Below are 27011 nucleotides of genomic sequence, written 5' to 3' on the forward strand. Positions count from 1 at the left end.
CAGTTCCTTAAAAGTGGAGGTGATCATGCGGTCAGTGTATGGGGCAAGTGTGCGAGTTGGGAGGGGGTAAAGATACAGTAAACTATAAATTACATCTGATCGAGACGCAAGTTGGGAGTCGTTGGGTGGTAGTCGCTTGATGCAAACCAGGGTAGAAATGCCCTGAGCTAAGGGAATTTTACCACGTAACTCGGACGGGGATTCAACATGATCTGCAAAGGAATAACTGTTCTGATGGAATTATGGACCAAAGTACTGCGTTTTCTGCAGTGTTGGAGGATTACTGAACTGTGATCTGGATATAACACTGACTGATAGAACATTACTGAACTCTATTTTCCATGTGAGGAATACTGGACCAAACAACAAAAATGGATATATGCAGATCTAAATCTGGTCCGGACCCCCGTCCACTTCCCCCTGGGCCCCGGCGGGTCTCAGGTGAGCAGCCGGGTGTGGCCACACCGTGACTGCTCTCCCTCCAAATTATGTAATCTGGGTGATTATTGCTTCTCTTTTATGAAAGCATAGTTCCACTAATGAGTCGTGTTAAACAATTGAAAGAATAGTGATGTTTGATTAACTGTCTGATGATTAAGAGCTATTGCTACGCCCTTGCTAAAATATAATAAACATTTATTCTGCAATTAAAGACAACAAATTGCAAGTGCTATTTTTATCCCTGAATGAATACTTATACATCTAGCTCTGGATGTAAAAAGTCAGATTACTGCGTGCATGATAATAGCAAGGTTCTGAAAGGTTACCTAGTCATGGGGGCCAGGTTGGCCCTGTATAAACATATCCTAGAGGTTGTCTATATGTCCATAACCTCTGAATTAACCTAGCAACTTAACAAGTGCAAGATCTATGAGAGGAAAAGCTGCCGTTAACAGGCGTGTCTGGTGATTAAGTTTAACTTTACCGAAGTGGCTACTCGGTTAAATTAATTATCAGAGGAAGCAGGGATAGGCGTCTGGATGAAGGCAGTGAGACAGCTAGGCGAATTTTCCTCGTCTACCAGCTTAACAGTTCTGGAGCATCCCTCTGAGTAAGATCTCAGGGGGCAGTAGAACCGGACCCGTAGGATGGAGAGCTGGTCCAGTGATTCCCTGACAGCTGAGTAAGTTAATCAGGGGGTCACTGGCCCTGAGGATCAACAGCATATAAGAAATTTATAAAAGTTTCATTTGAACATTATGTGATTTTACTTATTAACTGTAATTAAAAAAATAAAATATATATACGGGTTTAAAAAACTTCTTTACCATTTTCAGTCCCTTATGTACATAATTTTTCTTCTGAATAACAGCAAATGTCTTGCAAACAACAGCATTGTTAGCCGATTAAAGCACAAAAGAAGTGTAATTTTATGATTTATTGTAGTACAAGAACAAATTATTGTTGATGTCGACATTATTTAGATTTTTGGCCCGTTCTTTAACATGTAAATAATGACATTTTCTAGGACTGGCACAGTTATTAATAAAAGAGTTAATGCCAATATCACAGTTAATCATGTTTGCTTAACTGTGAGAACCCAAAATCATGACTGGGATAATTATCCCATTAATTATGCAGCCCTACAACTGACACTATGTTTAATTTTGCAATTAAACCTTCATTTTGACGTGTTTTGCCTGTTCTTTGCTCATTTTGCTGCACATGTGGAGCCTAGAGGTTCACAAACTCCTTTGTAAAATAAAGCTTTAAAAATATAGAAAGTCTGAGTCAATCAGACTATATTAATACATATATTATACTAAGCAGAAATCTTGGCATGTTTGAGTTGTTTTCCCTTATTTTATCTGGCCGATGTGAATATTTTGCACATCTCAGTGTGGATATATTGTGCAGCTTTAACACAGAATATGCGCCAACAAACAGGATGGTTGCGTGTCGAGTCGGTGTAAGTAGATCCTTCCTGTTCCTACCTGAGATCTGCTGATAAAGAGGCTGAAAACAGAGAGACGGGACGGACGACAAGCGGAGAAATAATGACTGTTGATGTTCTTACCTTCGACTCAGATCTGCTACGTGCTCCTGAAGCCAACTGCTGCTGGCGGCTGCAGGAAGAGACAGACGGAGAGAGCAGCCTTCAGTGTGAATCATATCAGTCACAGCGATTTAATACAACAACAAACAAAAAACAGCAACAAAGACATCGACAGACTTTATGACCTTTACTGTAACAGTACAGGTTGGATCACTGATGTTCAGTTCAGGATCAAATCTTACTGGAATTATTAGCAATCAAAGACTAGCATAACTGATACGTCTGTGTAGATTTTCCAGGTCATTTTCCGTGTTTCCAGGTCATGATAATCCTCGGAGAATCAGTAAAAAGCAACTTTGAAAAAAGCCCATTGTAGAGATTTTAGATTCAAAATGCTTTTTCTAACTGTTTAGAAGTAAAATTTCAACAATTTCCTGTTATTATAGAAATGTTCCCTGCAAAAATCACAGTAAAGGTGTTTTTCTTCTTGAGGGTAAAAAAAAAGCTGGAAAAATTGTCAATAACATCAATATGAAAATTTATTTCTACAATTTTTTAAAAGCCTATTTATCAACATTTGACTGTAAAATCACATTTTTTTAACTGTATTTAAATGAGCAAATACTATCACTTAAATTAAAGATATTTGTGTTATTTATACAAAATAATCTGTATATTAAGGACTAATTTGTTCCTTTCCAACATTTCCATTGAACAGTTTCACTACAATTAAAACCACTAAAATAACATTGTACAGATAATGTTTTTATTGTTTGCAGTTTTTTAATTTTATTCAATTGTTTTTAATGTCTTTTTCTATTGTAGTAAAGGTATATTTCTAATCCACTCATACCTGAGAAAGAGAACAACTGCTGCACTTTCTAATAAGGTGTAATCTACAAAATATTAGCCATGAAATAATGAAAAATGTCGAAGCCAAAAATTTATTATAACAATCACACACTAACAACTACATGAGGTAACTTTCACATTTGAGCACCTGGAACCAGAAAAAGCTGAAGTTATCTGGCTGTTAAGTGACTTGACTGCATTATTTTTCTTTTAAATTGTTGAGGCGACTTTCTAATCCACTACAATGAAACTTAAGTCCTTGAGGTGTCAGACAAAGACAAGAACACAAAACATGTGACACATATAACAAAACAAATGTCAGTAATAGTTTTTTAAAAAAAAACAAACATCTGATCAACAATTGAGATGCCAAAAATCTATCATAACAATACTAAAACTACATCAGATAACACATTTTTATGGAGAATACTGTTTTTTGCTAATAATAAACTTGACTGCATTATTTTTCTTTTAAATCATTCAGAGAACTTTCTAATCCACCAGATTGTTGCTTGTTACTGCGAAGAAAAAGTCATTACAGTCGATCTGAGGTTTTAGACAAAGACAAGAACACAAAACACGTAGCATATTTGGTTGTTCGATTATTTACAGCCATGGCCATAAATTTGGACACAAGTACCATGACGCTTGTGACTCTTAGAAAATACCACAAAATTGTCACTTACAATACAGTACACAACTCCTGAGAACTATATTAAGTTTCATATTTTAAAAAAACATCAAAAGAGTTTGGTGTCATTTTGTTATTCTTACCAAATTCGGTTGTGAAAGTACTGCATTTTTTGTTATTTTCTTCTAATATTATGTTTTGGGAACAAAGTTGTTCCAATTGTTGGAATTTATTGATAATATTATATCCCTTGTTGATTTGTTGACTAATTAAACTGGTGCTGTCAAAAAATATTAGTTATGTTCTGTAATACACATCAAAACAGACATAGTAAGTCATGCTGTGTCCAAACTTATGGCCATGGCTGTATAAATGTCTATAAAATACCAGAAAACTGTGCAAAATGTCTGATAAATTATGCAAGAGGCAAAAATGACTCTTTACAATTATCTCCTAAGAACTAAATAACTCTTCAAATTTAAGTAGCTGGAACCAGAAAATTATAGAGTTTTTGACTGATAACTAACTTGACTTTATTATTTTCTTTGGAGCTTTTACTTTCTAGGTAATTTTTTAATCCACTACAATTGCCATGTTGACATGAGACATTTAATTTCTCTTTAATTTGGAATAAAAGGTAATTCCGCTTTAAAATCTCCTTGTAAACATTTAGTTTCGAATTAAAAAGTTAATTCCGAATAAACTTAATTCCGAATAAACTAATTCCTGTGTACGTTCGATTCACGTATACAGTTAATTCCGCTTTAATAATTCCGGTCATTCTGTGCATGCTTGGCTCCACACGTAGCGATGACGTGGCGACGTACACGTTCTGTGACCTTACGAAGTAGTACGCCATTGTCGAGTTGTACTTTCAAAACGACAATAAAAAGCAAAGCAAAAAGCGTGCGTTTAAGTTGTTCCTCCACGTTGTTGGGGAAAAGAAATGCCGCGGCAAATGGAGTTTGTTTTCTTCCGGTAAACAGGGATACGCAACGTCCACTCCGTGTCCAATCAGAATCCTTTCCAACGCCCAAGCATTAAAGCGGAATTAAGGAAGGGGAATAAACGTGCAGTCCATGTAAACCTTAATTCGGAATTAATATGTCCATGTAAACGCGAAGCACAAAACTTTAATTCCAAATTAATAATTCAGAATTAAAAAACTTAATGTAAACGTGGCCAATGAAACCTCGCTGCCTGTGGAGGAAAAGTTCTTCAGATAGACTGAGGGTTTCAGATGAAAACAACACAAAACATGTAACATATTTAGCCATGAAACAGTAAAAAAAAGTTTGATCAACAATCTAGAGGCAAAAAATCTATTATACCTAAGAATTAGATCATTTTCACATCAAAGCAGCTACAACCAGAAAAAGGATGGATTTTTTCACTAATAATGAACAATTTTTCTCATAGCCTTTCCTTATCAGTGTCATTTCAGTAAAGGTAACTTTCTAATCCCCTACAATGATACTTGCGCTCATGTGCAAGAAAAGTTTCCATCTCTGAGGTTTCAGACAAAGACAAGAACATAAAAGTTCTAGTTCAACGCTGCATGAAATATTAAGCCACAGCTGTTTCCTTTCACAGCTGTCTCCCTCCTCTAGATTCCTGCAGCGTCTGGAACAAAAAACTAAATTTGATGCTGTTGCTCAGATTTGCTTTTGTTTATTTTGGGTCCAGACTGATTATAAAGTCTTTAAATGGAGACGAGCCATCTCCTCCGCCATGAGGGGATAAAAATATCGCCCTCTCATCTTTAAAAAAAGATAAGCGCTCTCGCTCGGCTGCATCGTCGCCGGTTTTAATGTTTGGCGACAGCGCCGGGCCCGAAGGCACTGCGTCAGGTCAAAGGCCTTCACATCCCATCCTGCTCAGAATCAGTGTGTGTGTGCAGCCAAGGTGTGTGTGTTTTGTTTGTTTTTGCTAGCAGGGTGAGTCAGTCTAAACAAACATTTTAATGGAGTGACTTATTTATGATCTGTGTGTACGACGGTGTGTGTTCTTCTGCCCGCACGGCCCCCTGGCACACTACATTACCACTGTCTGGAACATGGTTGCGTAATGCACTTTTAGTCTCGCTCTGTCAGAGAGAGAGTTTGTGTGTGTGTGTGTGTCTGAATGTGCAATGAGTGAGAGAGTTTGTGTGTTTGGGGAAAGTTAAGTGTGTGTCTGTTGTGTAGTTTCATCCCCCCTCCTCCTTCTCTCCAAAATGTCAGATGTTAAGTGATGTTGAGACTGCTGTGAACGCAAGAGCAGACAGCTGACACACACACACACACACACACACACACACACACACAAACACACACACAGCTGACCTCATTCATCTCTACACTGTTCATACTGAAAGTGAGTCAGAGGAGAGAAGAGGAGAAAGAACGGAGGAAAAGAGGAGAGGAGGAAAAAAGAGGAAGATTAAACAAAAAGAGAGGAGGAAACAGAAGAGAGGAGAGAGAAATAAAGAGGGGAAGATAGAAGAGGAAAGGAGGTGAAGGGGGAGGAGCAAAAACAGAGGAGAAAAGAGGAGGAAAAAGGGAGGAGGATGTAATGAAAGGGGGGAGGAAAGATGGGAGATTAAAAGAGGAAGAAAAAGGAGAGGAAAGCGGTAATGATAGAAGAGGAGGAAAGAAGAGAAAAGAGGAGAGGAAGAAACAAAAAGAGAGGAAAGGAGAAAAGAAGAGAAAAAGCAGGGAGAAGTGAGGAGGAATAAAAGAGGAGAGGAAGAAGAAACAAGGGAGGTGGAAGTAATGAGGGGAGAGGAAAGATGGGAGTGGAAAAGGGTGGGGGAAACAGGAGAGGTGAAACGAGGACACCAAAGTGGTAATGAAAGAAGAGGAGGAAAGAAAAGAAAAGGGAGGAGGAAACAAAAAGAGAAGAAAGGAGAAAAGAGGAGGAAAGAGGGGAGAGAAGGAAAAAGAGAATAAACGGGGAAGAAATGAAGATGAGAGAAAAAGAGGAGAGGGGAAAGAGAAGAAGGAAGAGAAGGGAGGAGGACAGGAGGATAAAACAAAAAGAGGAGGAGGAAACAGAAGGGAAGAGGTGAGGAAGAAAAAGAGAGAAAAGAGGAGATGACGAAGCAGCAAAGGAGGGGAGGGAAAGATGGAAGAGGAAGCCTGTTGTGATGCTTTGATGTTGTGATCAAATGTTATGTTGTGATATGTTGTGATGTCTCATTCTCTCTTAATTGTATAGTAAGTGCTTGAATATGTATCTTGTATAGGTATTGTGTGCCCTGTGCTCTCTTAACAGTTTGTTATGTACATGTTATTTGTTACATTAGTGCCCTATCAAGTGTCTAACCATGTTTTTCTCCTGTAGATGTATTTTACTGCTTTTTCACATCATGGCCAGGGGACTACAGAAGAAAACTAGCCTTCTGGCTAATTCTGGCCTTTTTAACCATGTGTAATCATGTGTTTTATGAAATTGTATTGTCCCCTTTCAAATAAACTAAACTGAAAACAGAGAGGAGAGGAGAGGAGAGGAGAGGAGAGGAGAGGAGAGGAGAGGAGAGGAGAGGAGAGGAGAGGAGAGGAAACAAGAAGGGAGGAGGAAACTAAATAAGAGGAGATGATATAAGAGGAGATAAGAGGAAAGAAATGAATGAGGAGAGGAGAGGAAAAGATGAGGAAAAGTGAGGAGAAAGAAGACAGGAAAGGAGATAAGAGGAGGAAGTAACAAGAGAAGGGAGGAGAGGAGAGGAGAGGAGAGGAGAGGAGAGGAGAGGAGAGGAGAGGAGAGGAGAGGAGAGGAGAGGAGAGGAGGACAAAAGCAGAGGACATGAGAGGAAACCAAAGGATTTCTCACATATCCATCTTCTCCTTCCCTCCTTCCTTGTTTCCTTTTCTCTACATCATTTCTCTCTTTCACTGTTTGTTGACTTATTAAGGAAGAAATGCTGAGAGGGAGAGAAATGAAGGAGGGATGAAGGCTTCCTCCTCTTCATCACCACATTGCAGTGTGTATTTACAGCTGACTGAGTATCAGTGAAGTTAAAATGTCCAGAGGTCGACACCAACCCGACCTGCTCTCTGACCTACAACATCTCCTCTGCTCCGTTTTGTGTTTTCATCGTCAGTTTGTAGTGTAGTTCTTAAAATTTAAATTCTGCTCTTTATAAATCTACAACTCTGGTATTCCACCTTAAAAGTCAGTCAACTTTAAGGTTATATTCAGACCAGACACTAATCCTCAGCACCCAAACATTCATAAAAATATGAATTATATGTTTTCTATATGGTATTTTTTTCAAATCAAATACTTAAAAGACCAAAAATACATATCATTTTTTATAAGCAAAATAACACCATTTATGAGAGGAAGAAACAGTAAAAACAGTAACATTTTCAATCTTCCTATGGTACTTGAACTCATCATGTGACTTAAAATCGCACAATTCTATCACTCTATTCACCATGTCTCATTTCTAAATCTACCAAAATAAAACCATTTGCTTGAACAAGATTCTGTAAAAAAAAAAAAAAAATTCTGCAGTGCTTGATACAACCGTGAAGGTATGAATAACTCAGATGGGACCTACAGTTCAGTTCTAAAATTTCTGAGACTTTTTGGTTGAACTGCAGGTTATGTTTACAGCAGAGAAAAGACAAGTAAGGAAATAAATGTAAGATGTACAGACTAAAACATGTATAGTATTTAGAGCCACAGTTTTTTCTAGTGTTGGTAACAGCTGTGGACCCTTGTTTAGTAAATAATCAAAGAAATTCATGTTTTCTACTAACAGGAAGCACTTGATTGGATCCTACTACAAATCTTGGTTTTATTGTGTGGACTTGACATGAAAAATGAGACAAAATTGGCAAAAAGTTTGCTTCATGACACCAAACGAGAAGAGAAACTGGCTGAGCTGCATTTTAATCCCTCGCCTTTGAGCTCAAGTCTTTCTGCTCTTAATTATGAGATATTGGTCGCTAATATCCTCAAGATATTTGTCCTGCTCTTAGATGCAGAGACCTAAAGAAGAGAGAGACTACTCGATAAGTAGTGTTGCATCATATCCATGTTTCATGTGCTGTAAACACACCCCAAAATAATCTTTAGAAAACAATTTGGATAAACACATATTGTCCTATTTCAGGGGCATACAACTGTTTGGTTTTATAACTGACTTGTGCAATTAGGAGGGGACTAACCTTTGATCCCACTGCTGCCATTTGTGATTCATCTACTGACAAGAACAGTGAGCCAGCATTTCATTTCACTTCGGTAATCCCCCAAAATATAACAAAAGCCAAATTGTGCCTGTTCCCCAGTGAGGGTGAGGATTACAAAACCTCTGCCGTCCAGAGGAGAAACGAAGAGACTCAAAAAAAAAAAAGACTAAATCCATTCGACTCTTCAGAAACACTAAACACAGATGGAAAGCAGGTAGAGTTTCTGAAATGACTCCAGTAAGAAAACACAGTGAATTAAGACGTACTAAACGGGAGAATTGGGGTTACCTTCTGAGACGTAAGCGAAGGGCTTGTTCCTGACGGACAGTAAAGTCAGCAGGTTGAAGAAAAGAGCGACGAACGTCCCGACCAGCAGACGACCACTGCAGAGAGATGGAATGTTTGATTAAATCCTCAAAAACATTTTTAACAAGAAATGTACTTTGTGATACTCAGTTGTGCACCTTTTCAAACAAATTAGTGGTCTAACCCACAAGAAATCTGAACTGAGCCCTATATAATGTCTGTAGTATTTTATGGTCTGGGCTGCACAGTGACGTAGTGGTTAGCACTTTCGCCTTGCAGCAATCATCCTGGCCTGAGCCTGGGATCTTTCTGCATGGAGTTTGCATGTTCTCCCTGTGCATGCGTGGGTTTTCTCCGGGCACTCCGGCTTCCTCCCACAGTCCAAAAATATGCTGAGGTTAATTGGCAATTCTAAATTGTCCGTAGGTGTAAATGTGACTGTTTGTCTGTATATGTAGCCCTGCGACAGACTGGCGACCTGTCCAGGGTGTCCCCTGCCTTCGCCCGAGTCAGCTGGGATAGGCTCCAGCACCCCCACGACCCTAATGAGGATAAAGCGGTGTATATAGTCCCTGACAAAAGTCTTGTCGCTTCTCTTAAGTTGTCGGAACAACAAATAACTGGACTTGTAGTTGATCAATTGGAATCAGAAATGGCTCATATGAATGACAAAGCCCTCTAGATTATATTTATTATGCCAAAATAAAGTTTTGTATCATTCATTGAGTTTTATCATTTAATTAGGACAGAAAGGTCAGATTTTGCTTGGACAAAAGTCTTGTCGCAGACAAAAATAATGTTGAAATTATACATATACTTTATTCTGAATACACAAATATGCTATAAAAACATTAGAACATTAAGTCATGGTGTCTTGCAAAAAAGAATTAATATTGTTAATGACTTCCAGAGCTTGGAGGACTGCATCCATAGTCTCATCAATGACTCAAATAACTTATTGATAAAGTCATCTTAAACGGCAAAGAAAGCAGTCTTGCAGGGCTCCCAGAGTGCATCAAGATTCTTGGGTTTCATCTTCCAAGCCTTGGTTTATTTTACCCCAGACATGCTCAATAATGTTCATGTCTAGTGACTGAGCTGGCCACTCATGGAGCACCTTGACCTTCTTTGCTTTCAGGAACTTAGATGTGGAGGCTGAAGTATGAGAAGGAACGCCATCCTGCTGCAGAATTTGCCCTCTCCTATAGTTTGGGACGTAATGGGCAGCAAGAATTTCTTGATACTTCAGGCTGTTGATGTTTCCATCCACTCTGCAGAGCTCTCGTACACCCCATACCGGATGTAACCCCAAACCATGATTTTTCTTTCACCAAACTTGACTGTTTTCTTGGTGAAACTTGGGTCAGTGCAGCTTCTGCAGGATTTGCATTGATTGGGATGCAGTTCAATGGATAATTCATCAGAAAAATCAACCTTCTGCCACTTTTCATTGTCCATCCTTCCTGCAAGCTGTGGACCTTGACAAATGCAACACGATTTTTTGTTGTCTTCTGTTTAATGCTGGTTTCTGCGCACTAATTTGACCATGGAGAACACCATGTGAGAGAATCTGACAAACTGTTCTTGTCGATACAGGGATTTCTGGCGACCAGTTCACGTGTAAATCTGTTGGAGTTGAAAAAGGGCTGACCCTGGACTGTCGAAGCAACAAATGCTCTTCTCTAACAGGTGTCTGCCTGACCTGGACTTGTCATAAACGTCACCAGTTTCTTCAGATCTTTTTCTTATCCTCTCTACTTGACATTTGGATACATTAAAGATGTCTGCCACCCTCAGCAGCAGACTTGGTCTTGAGGGTCTTGATGATCAGTACTTTGGTCTGTGGTTGGATCTTTGGCATGCTGTCGGGGTCAGGTTGGGCTTCATATGAAGGTCTTGTGTCTTGGGTTTCTTTTTATACACACCTGGGAATATGTCAGTTACAGTATTTGTCACAGGTGAACTTCTAATCTGTGATTGGTTGAATCATTTAAAGACATGCCAAGACTTTTGTCCTTGCAAAAACAGATGTCATGGGCTTTACCAAGACGTGCTCATCAGGACACTTTATGACGGGGTCAATTTGCACTCAGTTCTTAATGTGAAAGCCCTTGACATTAAAATGGACCATTTTCTGTGAGAACTGATTGATTAGAAATAAAGTTCTATGCCATTTAAGGTTACTATATCCTTATGCGACAAGACTTTTGTCAGGGACTGTAGAGAATGGATGGATGGATGGATTTTATGGTCTACATTTTAGCAGCAAAGCACTCTAACAAACAACTCAAGCATAGCATTACAGTGGCACTTCCAATGTTAGAGCATTCCTGAAAGCACAAAACTTTGAACCCATTTTTCTCAAAACAATGTGGGTTAGACCACTCTGCTTCCAAACCCTTCAGATTCAACCCTGTTCTGCCATTAAGAACTCTACATTTACGTTGCCTTTCATGTTTTCCAGCTAAAGTTCTGGGGCCTCATTTATAAAACATTGCGTAGGATTCATACTAAAGTTTGCGTACGCCTATAATACGAAAAGGGCGTATGCCCTTCACCCCTGATTTATAAAACTTTGCGTAAGCACAGCTGCATGCAATTTCTTGATAAATCAGACACCAGCTGGAAGATTGCACAGGTGGATCCACCTCACATTCCGCCCACAACACACCCACATTTTACCATGAATGGTCAATGCAAAGTAAGTCATGAATGTATCTGTATATAAATAAGCTGCTGATCCACGGCATTTCATGCAGCGCCGGCCGGTAGTCTTTTCACTGCTGTGCGTCAGGATGAATGAATCATGTGTTGACCCAGGCCACCCTGCCACTAAATTTGTTATGATCATGTCCGATGTACAAATAATTTGTAAACTGATTGATTGTACATTTTTTCGGTTCACATAGACAAATTCATCTTCACTCGGGGGTTGTGGTGTGAAGCATGTGTGCCTGCGTGCCTGTACAGGGCTGATTAATGGTTGGACGCTCATCCCATTCGGCCACATATGGATAAATAAACAAAATTCTTTACTTTTTTTTTTTTACCTTTTTACTGTGATAGTTGCAGTGAAGAGTGACAGGAAATGGGGAGAAGACATGCATAAAAGTGCCGCGGGCAGGAGTCAAACCCGGGCCACTGCGTCGGAGACCACCCCTGCAAATGGGTCTTCTGCTTTCCCCGATGAGCTATACGGGCGCCGGGTGATCAATAAACAAAATTATTTAATAAAGATCACCGCACAGGCCCCAGATTTGGCCTGGCCTTCGGTCAAACGACCGAATGAAATAACGTTCAATCCGCCCCTGCTGATATATGAACATAGTTCTGCAAGTACAGTCGTCGGCCGAATGGCGCACTATAGGAACATCTACAACAATGAGGGTTTATGATTATCCGGCTCTTAAGTCTAATATGTGATAACAATAAAGGTTTGAGATCAGTCTGGTTTCAATTCGCCACTTCACCCTCCGGCACTGCCGTTCCCTCTGTCTCCAAAATGTGCTTAAGCAAGCATCAAAGTTGGCGCACCGGTGCGCACATTCTCACGCCAAGTTTGTTTTAGAAATCACAACGAACACAGCGTACGCCACTTTCTACGCAAAGTTTGTGATTTACGCCCTGTTTTGTGCGTAAGCAAGCATCAAGAATCAAAGTTGGCGAACCGGTGCGCACATTCTCACGCCAAGTTTGTTTTTATAAATCACAACCTTTGCGTAGAAAGTGGCGTACGCCACTTTCTAGCCCTGTTTTGTGCGTATGCAAGCTTTATAAATGAGGCCCCTGTTTATTAAGCCAAATCCAGAGGTGGTCTGAGGACAGTTCTGGAGCTAAAGGATCTCCTGTCGACCCAAAGCTGATAAGAATAGCATCGAGGACAATGTAAATTCATTTTAGAACAACTTCAGGACCAGAGTTGGGAAAAATATACTGCAAACATTACAATCTTGAAAGTGGCTGCACGCTTTATTATAGGTTTGTGAACAAGCGTGTTAAAGAGGGCATCTTCTGCAGACTTAGAGAAGCTTCAAACATGATGTCTCCAATCACATCCATAGTTCAATATACACTCCGAGTCATAGCGCCACCTGGCGACCATTTTGAATGCCTCACCACGAAACAGGAAGTGCTGTCTAACTAGCCTGTACATGCTCCAATCTGTCTCAAATTTTACAAGTGTCATCAGAGTCCGTTCACAGTCACATACATAGGCCGATATACACTGACAGTAATAGTGCCACCTGGCGGCCATTTTGAATGCCCCCCCACAAAACAGGAAGTGCTGTCTAACTAGCCTGTATGTGGTCCAAGCTGCTTCAAATTTTACAAGTGTCATCAGAGTCTGGCCCTAATCACATCCATGTGACACCTGGTGGCCATTTTGGATTTCTCACCATGAAACAGGAACTGCTGTGTAATTAACCTGTATGTGGTGCAATCTTGCTGAAAATTTACACTCTCAGTTTTAGCAGCACCTGGTGGAACTGCGTTGGCCAGTCGGGCCAGCCGGCCTGCTCGTATGCGAGGACCCGACCAACGCTGCTTGCAGCTTTAATTTTTTTTTTCTCCAAAATCATCCCTTACGATGCTGGCCACCTCTGGCCAGAAACATAGCTGTCGCCACAAACCATGAAATTAGCTACTTTCAGGGTGGTATAGGCTATGCTAATGGCTAGCGGCTAAGCCAGGAGGATGCCATGGATTATCCCGAAACAGAGTCTGGAAAACAATAATTAATAATAATGCTTTAAGATCTGGTCCTTAATGGACAATAAAAGTGGCAGAACAGTAAAAGCTAAACAAAACACAGAAGAACTGCCAGGGGCAAAAATCACCTACATCCTCAGCTGAACAGATCACGTGATTCTGCCCCTGTAGCACAATGGCCTAGGTCAAGGTTCAGGTTTTTGTGCTTTCTGAAAAACCTGAAAAAATAACTTGCACCGTTATTTTAAGAGGATGTCAAAATGAGACATAGAATCAAGTGATTTTAATAAAATCTTCCAATTTAAAGAGCAGACTTGGTGAAGCTTCCCAACAGAACAGCTCATCACAAACGAGTAGGTCAAGGACTGTCACTGAGTAAAAAATATGCAGATTCTTATTCTGATAAATGGTGCAATTAAACCAAGTTTTGTAAAAACAACATGCCTTTTGTGAAAAAGGCATCATTTGCCCAAAAACAATTTGTTGGTTTCCTTGTTGCTGTTGTTTGCTAGTTAATGAGTCAACATTTGCATTGGCAGTGACCTGAGCAGCTCCTACAGCTTTAACCCACCAGCTGTCAACTGGGCAGAGAACCGGTATTTGGAACCAATATACATTCATAACTATGGTTCTTCATTAATAAACAATACTATTGCTGAATTTGTACAATAGCAATAGAAGTGACAGTGCTAGTACATCACAAGATGCTAAAACGCTCTCCTCAGTTCACTGTGAGATCAATAGATATTGATCAGTTTGCCTTCTGCAGCTCTTCTTTGTTTTGCTAATCTGTCACTTTTACTGTCCACTAAGGTCCAGATTAGGGATGCACATGGTTAACCGCTTAACCGTTAACCGATAACAGGAACTTTGACCGATTAATACTATCGGTTAATTTTGTTTTTTAGCTACGTAAGTAAATCAACTCATGGGGGCGTGTCGACAGGTGCAACACATGCCATCACGTGCTTTCCACCACAGCCCACTTTACAGCGAAGATGAAGAGAAAAAAAAGGAGTTCTGTGTGGGACAATTTCGACCGGAAAGGGGAGGAGGTCATTTGCAAATTATGCGGTACAGCACTGAAATACTCCAGCAGTACGAGTACAATGCAGTACCACTTTAGAAACAAGCATCCAGGATCAGACGATGGAGGACCATCGCAGCTAACTTTGCCCTCCATGATGGCCGGGAGAAAGTGTGACGCGCGGTGGTCTGAGAAGATAACGGAAAAAATCTGTTCAATGGTGGAAAGACATTTTGCCCATCAGTGTGGTCAGTGGTGAAGGGTTCCAGGAGCTAATGGGCTATATATCGAGCCTAATTACCAAATTCCATCAAGACCGATCATTACCCGACGATTAGAGGCTCGTTTTGAGGAGAGGAAAAAAGAACTGAAAACGCAACTTGCAAGTACTAAGTTCGTGGCTATTACAACGGACTGCTGGACCGCGCTTACAACAGAGAGCTACGTGACAATTACATGTCACTATATTGATGAGTACTGGAAAGTTAATTCTGCTGTCCTGTTAACACAGAGCATGCCAGGTAGACACACAGCTGATAACCTCACAGCTAAACTGGTTGATGCAGGGGAAACGTGGGGACTTAGTGGGAAAGTGTCCGCATGCGTCCACGACAACGCGCGCAACATCGTGGCAGCCAACTCTCCCGGACGGGTCAGCTGGGACTCGATCCCCTGTTTTGCACATACACTGCAGCTGGCGGTAAATGATGGATTTAACGTGTTTGTGCATCGTGTTATTGTTGCAGCGGGGCGGCTTGTCAGGCACTTCAACCACAGCACACCTGTATGCAAGGCACTGGAGGCCAAACAGGACCAAATGCAACTTTCGAAGCACCAGCTTATCCAGTCATGTAAAACGAGATGGAACTAATCTATTATTAAAATCTCCTGAAACTGTAAATATCAAGATATGCCTACGCGTCTTAATGTAACTCGGGCTAGTCTGAAACATGTCAGATTGATGTCTGAATCTCAGGGATCACTGACTGTAAGCAGAAATACAGTGTCAGTGACCTGTCACAGCAGCCAGCTGGAGTGGAGCTCTCCACAGAGCCCGTGCGTCTTCATGCACGCTGGCATCACATGCAACATTAATATTACAGATATCAATGACGGCACTGCAGATGACACCTTAAGTCACGGATTAATTCCAGTTGCCTTCATGTTGTACAGTAGGGGAGGGTGTGTATCTTTGTGTGCATTTACGCATGTGGCACAAAATCGGAGTTGCATTGAATATTATTTTTTATCTCCAGACACACGGCGGGTCGTCCAGATTTACAGTGAAATGGTTCGGTATGAAGCCGCATCATCCAGATAAACATTAAGCTCCATCAGAACTGTTTAAAAATCGAATTTCAGAAGCTAAAACTTTATTTTGGAAATTAATCAGAACACACAATTAAAGAAGTCACCAGCGCGCTCGCTCTCCACATAATTTAAAAAGCAATAGGAGATGATTGACGTCTACAGTATTGTTAATTATATCTAAATCTTGTAGTTTTTTTACATTTTAGATGAGTATTTGCTGTCATTGTAAATCTGCAGTTAAGCACCGGACAGCGCCGAGTCAGTGACTCACTCGGAGTAACGCACATTTCCTTACATGGAAAGCCTTGTCGGAATGGTGGGACGTTTGTGTGTCGGAATAGCGGTATTTCGGAATGGTGATATGTCTAAATGGTGGTATGTCGGAATGGCAGAATGTCGGAGTGGCAGCATGTAACCACTCAACAGGGCATTTAAACTTATCGGTTAACGGTTATTAATCGGTTAAAGGGCGTTGGTTATCAGTCATACAAAAAATTTAAAATGTGCATCCCTAGTCCAGATCTTAAAGCAATATTGATTATTGTTTATTTACGACTGTTTTAGAGTAATCTGCCTCCTAACTTATCTGTTAGTCAATAGCATAGCCTTAGCCACAATAAAATTAGCTAACTGCCTGGTTTGGGGCGAAGGCTGTGCTTCTTTTTCAGTTGTTGCATGCTTTTCTCAGTAATAAAAACATTTCTGAGACCACAGAATGGCTACAGACAGCCACATCTAATTTACTGGACTTTTAATTATTCCTAGAGTAAATACAAAAACCCACGGGGAGGCTGCTTTCAGCCATTATGGCCCTCGAATATGGAATAGCCTGCCGGAGAGCATCAGGACTGCAGAGACTGTTGATGTTTTTAAAAGGAGGCTCAAGACTCATCTTTTTGGTTTGGCTTTTAACTGATTTCTTTTAAACTTTTAATTCTTCTATTATGTTATTTTTAGTTCTTATATTCTTATAGCTCTTCTGCACTTCTGCATTTTATCAGTATTATATCTTAAAACCTTATTATTATTATTATTTATTTACTATTTATTTATTATTTACTATTTATTATTTATTTATTTGTCTATTTTATCTCTACATTTTAACTTTCTTAAAGCTTTTAATTTTTATGCATTATACCTGCTTTTTTATTTCTTGTTAGTCTTTTAGTTCTTAGCTTCAGTGTTTCCTCATGGGAGGCCTCCACACTGGGATGTATGCCCGGTCTGCCCGCGGGGGGCGTTGCCCTGGAGGCCTCCTGGGCCCGAGGGGCTGGGGCGGCTCTGCATTTAGTGCGGGGTCTGCCCCTGCCCATCGGCGTCTGGGTGGTCTCTGTGGCGGCGCTCTCTGTGGGCTGTGGCGCGTCCAGGCGTGGAGGGCTCCCATAGGTGTTTCCCCACATGGTTCCTCAGTGCCCTGCCGTGTCTCAGCACCGTGTTGTGTATGTGTGTGTGAGCGCATGTGTATATACATTGTATGTTGTGTATGTGTATCTGTGTATGTGTATCTGTGTATGTGTATATATATATATATATATATATATATATATATATATATGTATATGTGTGTATGTATATATATATATTGTTGGTTACACAATGTTTTTTATTCTCTCTGTTGTTTTATTCTTTTATTCTGTGAAGCACTTTGTGTTGCATTTTAAATGGATGAAAGGTGCTATATAAATAAAGTTTGATTTGATTTGATTTGATTTGATTATGGTACTTGATTACTAGAAAAAACCCCAAAAAACCCCAACTTCGATGAGTGAAAAAATGTCCAAATATTAACCCCAAAAATCAGAAAGGCCAATGATCTGTCAATCTCACGTCTATTATCTGGGCAAAATGGTGTCAAATATCAGCAGACACTAAATATCAAATGACTCTTACCGGATTGGGAGGAGAAAATAGATCTGGACGACCCTAAAGACATATTTCAGAGGCTATATGTTTACAGTGTGGCTTTAAGTGTGTATTTTGTTATGTGCAGGTGGAGTCACAAATTAAAATGCACAGATCATTTGACAAGAAGCTGATCACGTTGAGAAAAAAAATGTTCAGCTGTCAAATTTGTCTTTTCCATGACTGCTTGTTGGACCTTTACCTTTAACCAAGCCCTTAAAACGTAATGATTTATGTCAAGAGGACACGTTTTTAATCCCAAAAAGAAAGTCGAGTCACCACAAACACATTTATATCCGCACAACATGAGTAATACAAGCGCACACACACATACACACACAGCTGCAGTCTTCAATACACTAATCACATGGGACAATCCATTTAAGAGCCTAAAAATTGGTCCAAACAACCAGCGGGATCAACAGGCGGCCCAACGGTGAGCCACAATAACTGGATGAATCCCCCCCGACTCCCCCAAAGAACAGATTAAAGAGAGAGAGAATGTGTGAGTCTGTCCGTCTGTCCGGCAGACACCTGTCCCTCCGGTTAGCCGTTGTCTTTCATGCCGTCCAATCGCATCCATTCAGAGAAGAAGAGGGGGGGGGGGACAGAAACGAGGAGGGGGGAGGTAATCTCGTCACAGGAGACAGGTTTAAGTCTCACTGTGTTTTAGGTTATAAAAGCCGTCACTAATCTGTTTTATAATGGAGAGATGATGGAGGGAGAGAGAGCAGCCAGAAAATCGGACTGCTGGCTGAGAGAGGTAAGAGAGTGAAGGAAGACGAAGAGAGCGAGACGAACTAATAAAGCAGTTAGTTTAACACATTAAAGGGTTGATCAATAATCCATTTAATCCCAATCAGTATTAATTTTTCAGGCTGTCTCTGTGATGACTGTATGTCCCCTAACGTCTCACAGCTCCGTGGATCAACCGGTTGTTGGTGTCTGCTGCCACGAGGAGGCAATATCTGGAAAATTTAGGTTTCTGTTTGCGTTTGTGGCGGTGTTATTTTGTTTGTTGGAAAAGACAGACATTATAGCGGAATGAAACTGAGCCCTGTTGGATCAGTAGCGCTTCATCACACCCTTTCTGGTTCAACCTTTCAACCAATAACCACTCGACCTGCCAACTTGGCTAATTGTAGGATTCTCTGTCGCCATTGCATTGGTTGAATTCCCGTAACATTTCAAACTTGTACAAAAGCAAAGAAACTTTTTAAAAAATGTATTTATTAGAGGTGATATTTTATTGTGAAAAAGTTTGACACTATAAAACATCTACACACTTCACACTCCCTCTCTAAACTGCATGAGACCACTACAAGTACATTTGTAGCATGTGGGAAGCACTGGAATGAGATAAAACAGCCAACAATATGTAGCACTATGCATATTTTGCATAGCGTAGCCAAAGCATGGCCAGGAACAACATTTTAACTGTTGAAGCATCAATATTTGGCATTTGAAAAAGCACAATGTCTCTCAGAAACTAGTATTATAGCTAACTAACTAGTATTATAGCCCTGTGCTGTGACAGGTGCATTATAGGTAAAGCAGCCCAACATTCCTGCTGCATTTGAGCACCAGGCTGCAGAATTTTCATGAAATTCAACACTGATTCTGATATAGTAAAAGAAGAACTACCTTTGACAAAATTTAGGTCCAAGACTATGCTGACAAAAAAAGAAACTGCATCATTACAGAATGTGTGAAGAAATTACAGATGAGGTGTTTGTATTTAACCAAAATGGGAAAAAAAACACAAGAGTGCAGCCACACTAAAAAGCCAGTGCATGAACAACTTCCTGATGAACTGTGGTGTTTCTATATGCAGCAGCTCCAGACAGCGAGCTCAGGTTCTCTTCCAAACGTGGAAACTACACAGTCACTGCACCGACTCTGGTTCATTTTCACATTTCAGTTGACTGACAGGCTAAACAAACGGGAGGTAATATGTTGATTTTTGTGTGGACAGAAGCAGATATGTTCAGTTGTGCAAGACGACCATCACATTTTGAGGAATTAGAGGACACTTTTTTAGTAAAGCTCAACTGCCTCACACTACCGGCCAAATTTTATACTTTCTGATTTTATTTACACATCTATTGACTGACAGAGTGGATGTTAGCCTGAGGCGGCCTGCATGTGTTTAATTAACTCTGCTGGTGTGGACAAATACAAACCCTGGCAGACAGTAAAATTAACAGTGAACACGTCGCTGTCAGTCCGTCAGTTATGAGACAATCTGACGATGTAATTCTGTTTGTTGGTCTGTCTGACCCAATTGTTTGGGATGTTCTGTCCTGACAACAGCTGGCACTGTGAGCATGTGTGTTTTCACTAAGCGACACACACACACACACACACACAGAGGAGTATATCATGCTGTGTGTGTTTATTTTACAATGTGATGTGGGAATTTGGTGATACTTACGTATGGACCTCAGGCTGCTCCATGAAGCGCTCCACACTAACAAAACAGAAACAAACACAGTCAACAACAGCGGCCAGGTGGGACTCTGTGTGTGTGTGTGTGTGTGTGTGTGTGTGTGTGTGTGTGTGTGTGTGTGTGTGTGTGTGTGTGTGTGTGTGTGTGTGTGTGTGTGTGTGTGTGTGTATGTCAGAGTGATGGAGACAAATGAAATGAATGAAAGGAGACAAGGGGCGAACAAACACAGAAAGAAAACAGGAAATACATTAACACGCACAAACACACAAACGCACACATCGACACGACACACATGCATGAAAAAGAAACTGTCACGCGCGCGCGCACACACACATACACACAAAGAGTCTGTCTCTTCCCTCTGTGCTGCTGTTCTACTGAGCCATTCATAACATTAACTGTGCTGTCGAGTGTGTAGAAAAAGACAGAAAAATGTTCATTTTTATCTTCTGTTTTAAGGAACTCTGCAGGATTCGATTCATTTTCACTGCAATATAAAGTCCTGCACCTCTATGGAAACAGAACACCATGAGTAGAAGCAGAGAGACAGTAAAATGTTTTTGCTGCAATATGGCACAGCTAGAATGCCATAAGTACAATTTAATTGATTATTTAGTTTACAATAATAGAAAAAAATGAAATCAACATGTCTAATATTTTTTCAGTGTTTTCAGTGTTCACTCACTCACCCACCCACCCACCCCACTTTTTAGCACTAAAAACTTTAAAAATAGAAAGAATCTTTAGATTTTCAACTTTCTGACAGGCCTTAAATTGAAAATTTGTGATGAGGTGAAATAAATCTAAGACGAGATTCTTGATTGTTCACCCAAATCACTTTATTCTCCATGTCTAATTACTACAAGCAAACCGTTTGCACAAATTAGATTCCGATAAAAACACATTGGGAGACTATTTATCAGCATTAAAAACTGTAAAAACTCAAAGAAAAGTGGGATTTTCAGCTTTCTGGCAGGCTTTTGTGATGAGCCATTCCATAAGGAAACCAATCGAAGTCAATAATCTGCATATTTCATTGTAATTGTTATATTCTACAAGCCTAACATAAAACTTTCCCAACAATAACCCACTTCCATTGACCAGATTCTGTAAAAAACACAAAATTCTGTGCTCCTCAGCACAATAGGTCCGATCTGTGACCAACAGTGACGTGACAAAAATTCAGCGACTTTTAAGCTGAACTGCAGTATGTGTTTGCACAGAGCAGAAAAAAGACAAGTAAATTAATTACATACAATAAGTAATAATAAAAATATCTATAAACTGTGACGCCGCCTTTTTTTGACAATTAGTGACATATGTTAACACATGGAAAAACATCAAAGGGGCTAATGTCAATTTTTGCACCTTTTTTCAAATAAACAACCAAAATTTAACTTTTGCCACTAAAAACTAAAACATTTTTAGGTTTTTGCTACATGTTTTCATATCACTGCTGGAGTTTACATTGCATTGTACATACAGCAGTCACTTCTCTGTGGACTGCTTTCTCATTTTCTTTTATCTGTCAAAGTGTGTCTAAAAGCTTTTTCAAGTCAGTGAAGCATCAGTGCTGTTGCCGTGGCGACTGTCACATTAACAAACCTCAAACTCTGATTGAGAACGAAGTTTAATTGTTGAAAGAAAAAGTTTAACACCTGCTGCCCAGTCGGGGACCCATGTTGTCAAAACAAACACACCAACTATTAGAGTGTCGGACAAATTTGAGTCCAGCAGTCAAACACACACACCCCCACACCCACGTCTGCAACTTGAAAGTGTCAGTGGGCAGCGAGCCAACTGTTAACCCGTGTCTGTGTGTGTGTGCGTCTTGCTATCGTGCAAATCCACCCCTCCCTTCCCTGAGAAGTGACCGCAAGACAACCCCACGGCAGGTACCTGGAGGTGTGTGTGTTACGATGACAGACACCGCCAGGCAGTGACATTCCCCCAGACTGAAAAACCCTGCAGTTCACACCACACACACACACACACACACACACACACACACACACACACACACACACACACACACACACACACACACACACACACACACACACACACTGTGTTTTCCTATCCTTGTGGGGATCTACCATTGACTCCCATTCATATCTAACCCCTAACCCTAACCCAGACCAAAACAATGGCTAACCCTAAAGAAACGTTTTTGCACTTTTACTTTTTTCAGTAACAACAACATGGCCAAGAAAACACTGTTTCCATTTGTGGGGACCCAAATGAGGTCCCCACAAATGACATTTCTTTTGGTTTTCCTATTGTTGTGGGGACATTAGGTCCCCACAACAATAGCCAGCACCTGATCGCACACACGCACACAAAACCTACAAGACAAAACCCATGACCACCTTTTGAAGCATTTCTGGGGTCTTACACACTGAAGGACAAAGTTGTGAACTGATTTCAACAGACACACACTCACTCTCACAAGTCAAAAAAGTCCAGTTTCTTATTATTATATTATTATTTTCTACATTTAACAGAGTTCACAGACACTTTTGCTGCAATTTAAGAGGAAGCACAATTTGGAAACACCAATTTTTCTTTGTTCTTCTGTATAATGTCATGTTTATATGGAATATTATACATCATAATACTCGTGCAGATTTGACTAAAACTTCCTGCAGTTTTTACACTATCGTTCAAAACTTTGGGGTCACCTAGAAATGTTCTTTTTTATGAAAGTTTTACCAATGAATATAACATTAAATGAATCATGGAATATCTCCATAGGGGTACAGAGGAACATTTCCAGCAACCATCACTCCTGTGTTCTAATGCTACATTGTGTTAGCTAATGGTGTTGAAAGACTGGTGATTAGAAAACCCTTGTGAAATTATGTTAGCACATGAATAAAAGTGTGAGTTTTCATGGAAAACATGGAATTATGACAGCAGTGCATATCGTTTTATGGCAGAAATTGTTGAAAATAACTTGTGTGGAGTAAATTAATGGACTCAAATTAATGACAGAGAAATAACAAAAGATCTAAACAATGTAATGTGTGTTGCTTTGGCAGTACTAATGCTGTTTTGAGTCCCACTCAGACAGTAATTAAAATTTTAATCGAGAGAGACGGGGTGAGTGATGATGTGAAAGAACAACAAAGAGAGACGTGTGATCCTAATCTTAAAATAAAACCTGAGTGAAATGATCAAAAGAAAAAATGTAATTAACTGATCATGTTTCTGATCTACTTTTAAAGTCTTCTGTTTGTTTGTGAGACGTACACACCTTTCCTTCAGGATGAACAAAGCTCCAAGTTGGACAAGAACAGTCGAAGCAAAAACAGCCAAAACCTCCAATCGTTCAAACCTGCAGAGAAAAAATAAATGTCATTCATGCTGGAAGATACTTGTCCAATGTCTCACAACACCTGGAGCATCAGGATCACTCAGAATCCACATTTTTGTTTTACTTAAATCAGGCAAAACTGTAGCGTTTAGTGTCTGACTGATGTTTAGAGAGCGGTATAGCTGATGCCAACATTATGTTGTTGTTTTTGAATTTAGTCTCTGATAAAAATACCACTTTTTTTGGTAATTTTAGTAAATGAGATACAAACTTGCAGAGTTTAATTAAGACTTTCAAACTTTTCGAACGTTCATGAACTAATCGTGTAACTCCCAGTTCAAACTGACTATTTGTGACATTTCATGAAAATCACTGTATTCAACGTGTGTCGTGTCTCTCAGAAGTTTGCCAAAATCAGCAGTTGATGGTAACCAGATACTGCAATAAACAAAATTCCGTGGCTAACAGTTATGTGACAAAAATTCAGGAATTTTTCAGCTACACTGTGAGCGGTGTTTATGCAAAGCAGAGAGGAAACAAGAATGGAAACATTAAAAAAAGTAAACTATCTATAATATGAAGAAACATCACTTTTTTTCCCCCAGTATTGGTAACTTTGGCAAGGCAAGGCAAATTTATTTATATAGCACATTTCAACAATGAGGCGATTCAAAGTGCTTTACAAAGACATTAAGACAGAAGATGAAAACAATTAGTAAAAGAAAAACAAAAGAAAACATTTATGACATCATTAAAAAAAAGTCAGAAAAGTAAAAAGATCAAAAACAGAAGTCAGAAAACAAAGGCAATTATTAAAAGAAAAAGAACAGTAAAAAGATCAAAAACTAAAGTCAGAAAACAAGGGCTGTTTAAAATAACTGTCATAAAATAAGAGCTAAAATAACTGTTAAAAGTAACTGTCATGAAATAAGATTTAAAATAACTTAAAATTGTTTAATCAAAAACAGCTTTGCTGCATTCTCTCCTCCTTCACGTTTTTTACGGGGCGTTTTTTTTTTTTTTTAATGAGTCAACATATAAAAGGGCTCCTCATGCACTTCTGTCAAAGAAATGCTTCATTAAAATCCAAAATGTAAAAGCAGGAAATTCAGAGTATAAAGAAAATCTGATCACATGAGAAAATGAATAATTGTTGATGAGATTTTCACTCCTGATAATGTCCTTCAACTTGAACATGATGTCTGAGCTCTGTCGCTTCCCTGCCTTGGGACAAATCCTCCTGAATCAGCCTTTAAAGCTCAAACACAGGAACTCAGCCTGATACAACCTTGATACTTCGAGAGAAAAACATGACTGACCAGATTCTAGTCACTAACTTCCCTCTGCCCCACAGACATCATTATGAGAGTAACAACGACAACAAACTGCTGTCAAAATAAATCCGATGAAGCCTAAACAATGTTCATTCATTCAAATACAATGGTCTCACGACATCTAAAATGAGCTGAAATACAAAACTTAGTGGGTTTACATCAACACGGGGAGGATACAGATGCAGAAATTCATATAAATCAAAAATACGGAATATTGTCTTTTCATTTAATCTTCGAGTTTGTCAAGTGAAAATGTCTTAACGTCATCAGTCCGAGGTAACGTCATTAAATGTCATTTCCTGTGCTGCTAGATGAAGAAAAGCAGCCAATTATTCAATCTGAGCAGCTTTTGTGTAACTTTTCCATGAAAATCAACCTGTTATCAGAAGAGCTGCCTATTAATGTTCTGTTGATCAATTATTAGAGTTCCTTTTACAACTTCCAGGAATAAAAAGACTATTTGGTTTAAGAGACTATCATGCCCAGTACTTCTAAATTAATCTAGCCATTGAACAAAGTTTAGCCACATAAACTTGTGAGTGTTGAAACTTCAGAGCAGTGAAGCAGATATTCAGTTGAGGCTGCTGCTGACCTCCTGACTGTCTCTTGAGTTCATGGGGTCGATGTGGAGCAGCCGGTCCAGGATGAACAGCTTTGTCTCACTGAGTGATTCGTCGGGCTTATGGGGGTTAAATCTGACCTGATGTCTTTCATAATACCACTAAACCAAGAGCTTCTGTCCAGGCTAAGTGAAGCACAGTATGGATTAATGCAAAGAGACGCGGACACACATGCAGCCGGACGACGGACAGAAAAACGCACAGGTTTTATAGGTTTTTTTGTTTTGTCCATTTACCATTCTGCTCCGTTTTTGCTGGATTTTTGTTCATGCAACGTATGCTCTGTAAAGCCAGATCTCCAAAAACATGCACCAAGTAAATTCACACTGAGACAAATTGCTCTGAACACACACCAAACACCAAAGCAGACACCAAAGCTTGTGGATAAACCAATACAAATGGACAATACCAACATAATTTGGTTGTTGCACTATGTTTTTAATCTAAAAATCAATGTTCAGACTCAACAAGACAATACTAACCCAACAGTTTGGGTTCTTGAGTTACGACAACTTCTACTGAAATTATATTCAGCCAGCATTGAGTTAGAGCAGGGGTGGCAAACATATGGATGACTTTGCAAAGTGTAAAAATTAGAGGTGAAAATTAATCCTTATTGTGAAAATATTTTAAAGTCATTGATCATTGTGCAGTATGCTGTCAGTCAGCAGCTTCAGTACAACAGAGTTAGGGTTGGTGGAACTTTATTGTCGATGCACTGCCACAACTTTTATGCATTTTAAGATAGAAATTTAATTAATTTACAAGGCAGGAGGACAACCTAATCTTCTTCCTGAATAGTGTGTCAGTTCAGGTGATCAGACTACTACACAGATGTGGAAATTTATGTAAATTCTAAATAATTTCTAGAAGTTGTTTTGATCATAAAATGAAACACTATATTATTCAGTTCCAGAAACCTGCCATTAAATGTTTTGTACCTTTTGTAGAGTAACTGGTGATCTGTAAGTTTTAATGTGTAAATTATAAATTGAGGCATAATATTGTTGAAATTAAATTTATTTTTCTTAGGAAATTTCAGGTTGTTCATAATTTTTTTTCGGAAAAGATAGTTCACTAAATGTAAATCTTTTCAGAATGTACTATTTTGCACTAAAACAAAGGGAAACATTTGGACCTGTGGTTATTTTTCGGTTTTTATACTGTGATTTTACTGCTCACTTGAGACCAAATAAGGATGTATGTAAGCCCAGAACTAAAATAAGTAGACAACTCCTTAAGCGTTCCATCACATAATCTTGGAGCACCCAAAACTACAAATAACGCATCTGACAGTAGTAGTAATAACTTGCAGCTGAGTTTCTAAACACTCTGGGTTCCGAATTAAACTTCACACAGCAATTCATATATATATAT

The 27011-nt window shown here is 39.5% G+C and overlaps 1 protein-coding gene across 3 annotated transcripts in view; it reads right to left on the reverse strand.

Moving 5' to 3' along the window:
• The window catches only part of slc30a6 (solute carrier family 30 member 6), a 580472-nt gene that overhangs the window by 489731 nt on the left and 63730 nt on the right, over positions 1–27011 (reverse strand). For all 3 annotated transcript variants that reach the window (XR_007947027.1, XR_007947026.1, XM_051959637.1), the window contains exons 7-10: positions 23621–23701; positions 20350–20385; positions 8948–9042; positions 2018–2066 (exon numbers count right to left, since the gene is read on the reverse strand). Coding sequence is in view for 1 of the 3 variants with exons in the window: in XM_051959637.1 (XP_051815597.1) it covers positions 2018–2066; positions 8948–9042; positions 20350–20385; positions 23621–23701 (261 nt within the window). In the remaining 2 variants the exon portion in view is untranslated. The remainder of the gene's footprint in view (positions 1–2017; positions 2067–8947; positions 9043–20349; positions 20386–23620; positions 23702–27011) is intronic.

Source organism: Acanthochromis polyacanthus, chromosome 15, assembly GCF_021347895.1.
Source record: "Acanthochromis polyacanthus isolate Apoly-LR-REF ecotype Palm Island chromosome 15, KAUST_Apoly_ChrSc, whole genome shotgun sequence".
NCBI classification, from domain to species: Eukaryota; Metazoa; Chordata; class Actinopteri; family Pomacentridae; genus Acanthochromis; species Acanthochromis polyacanthus.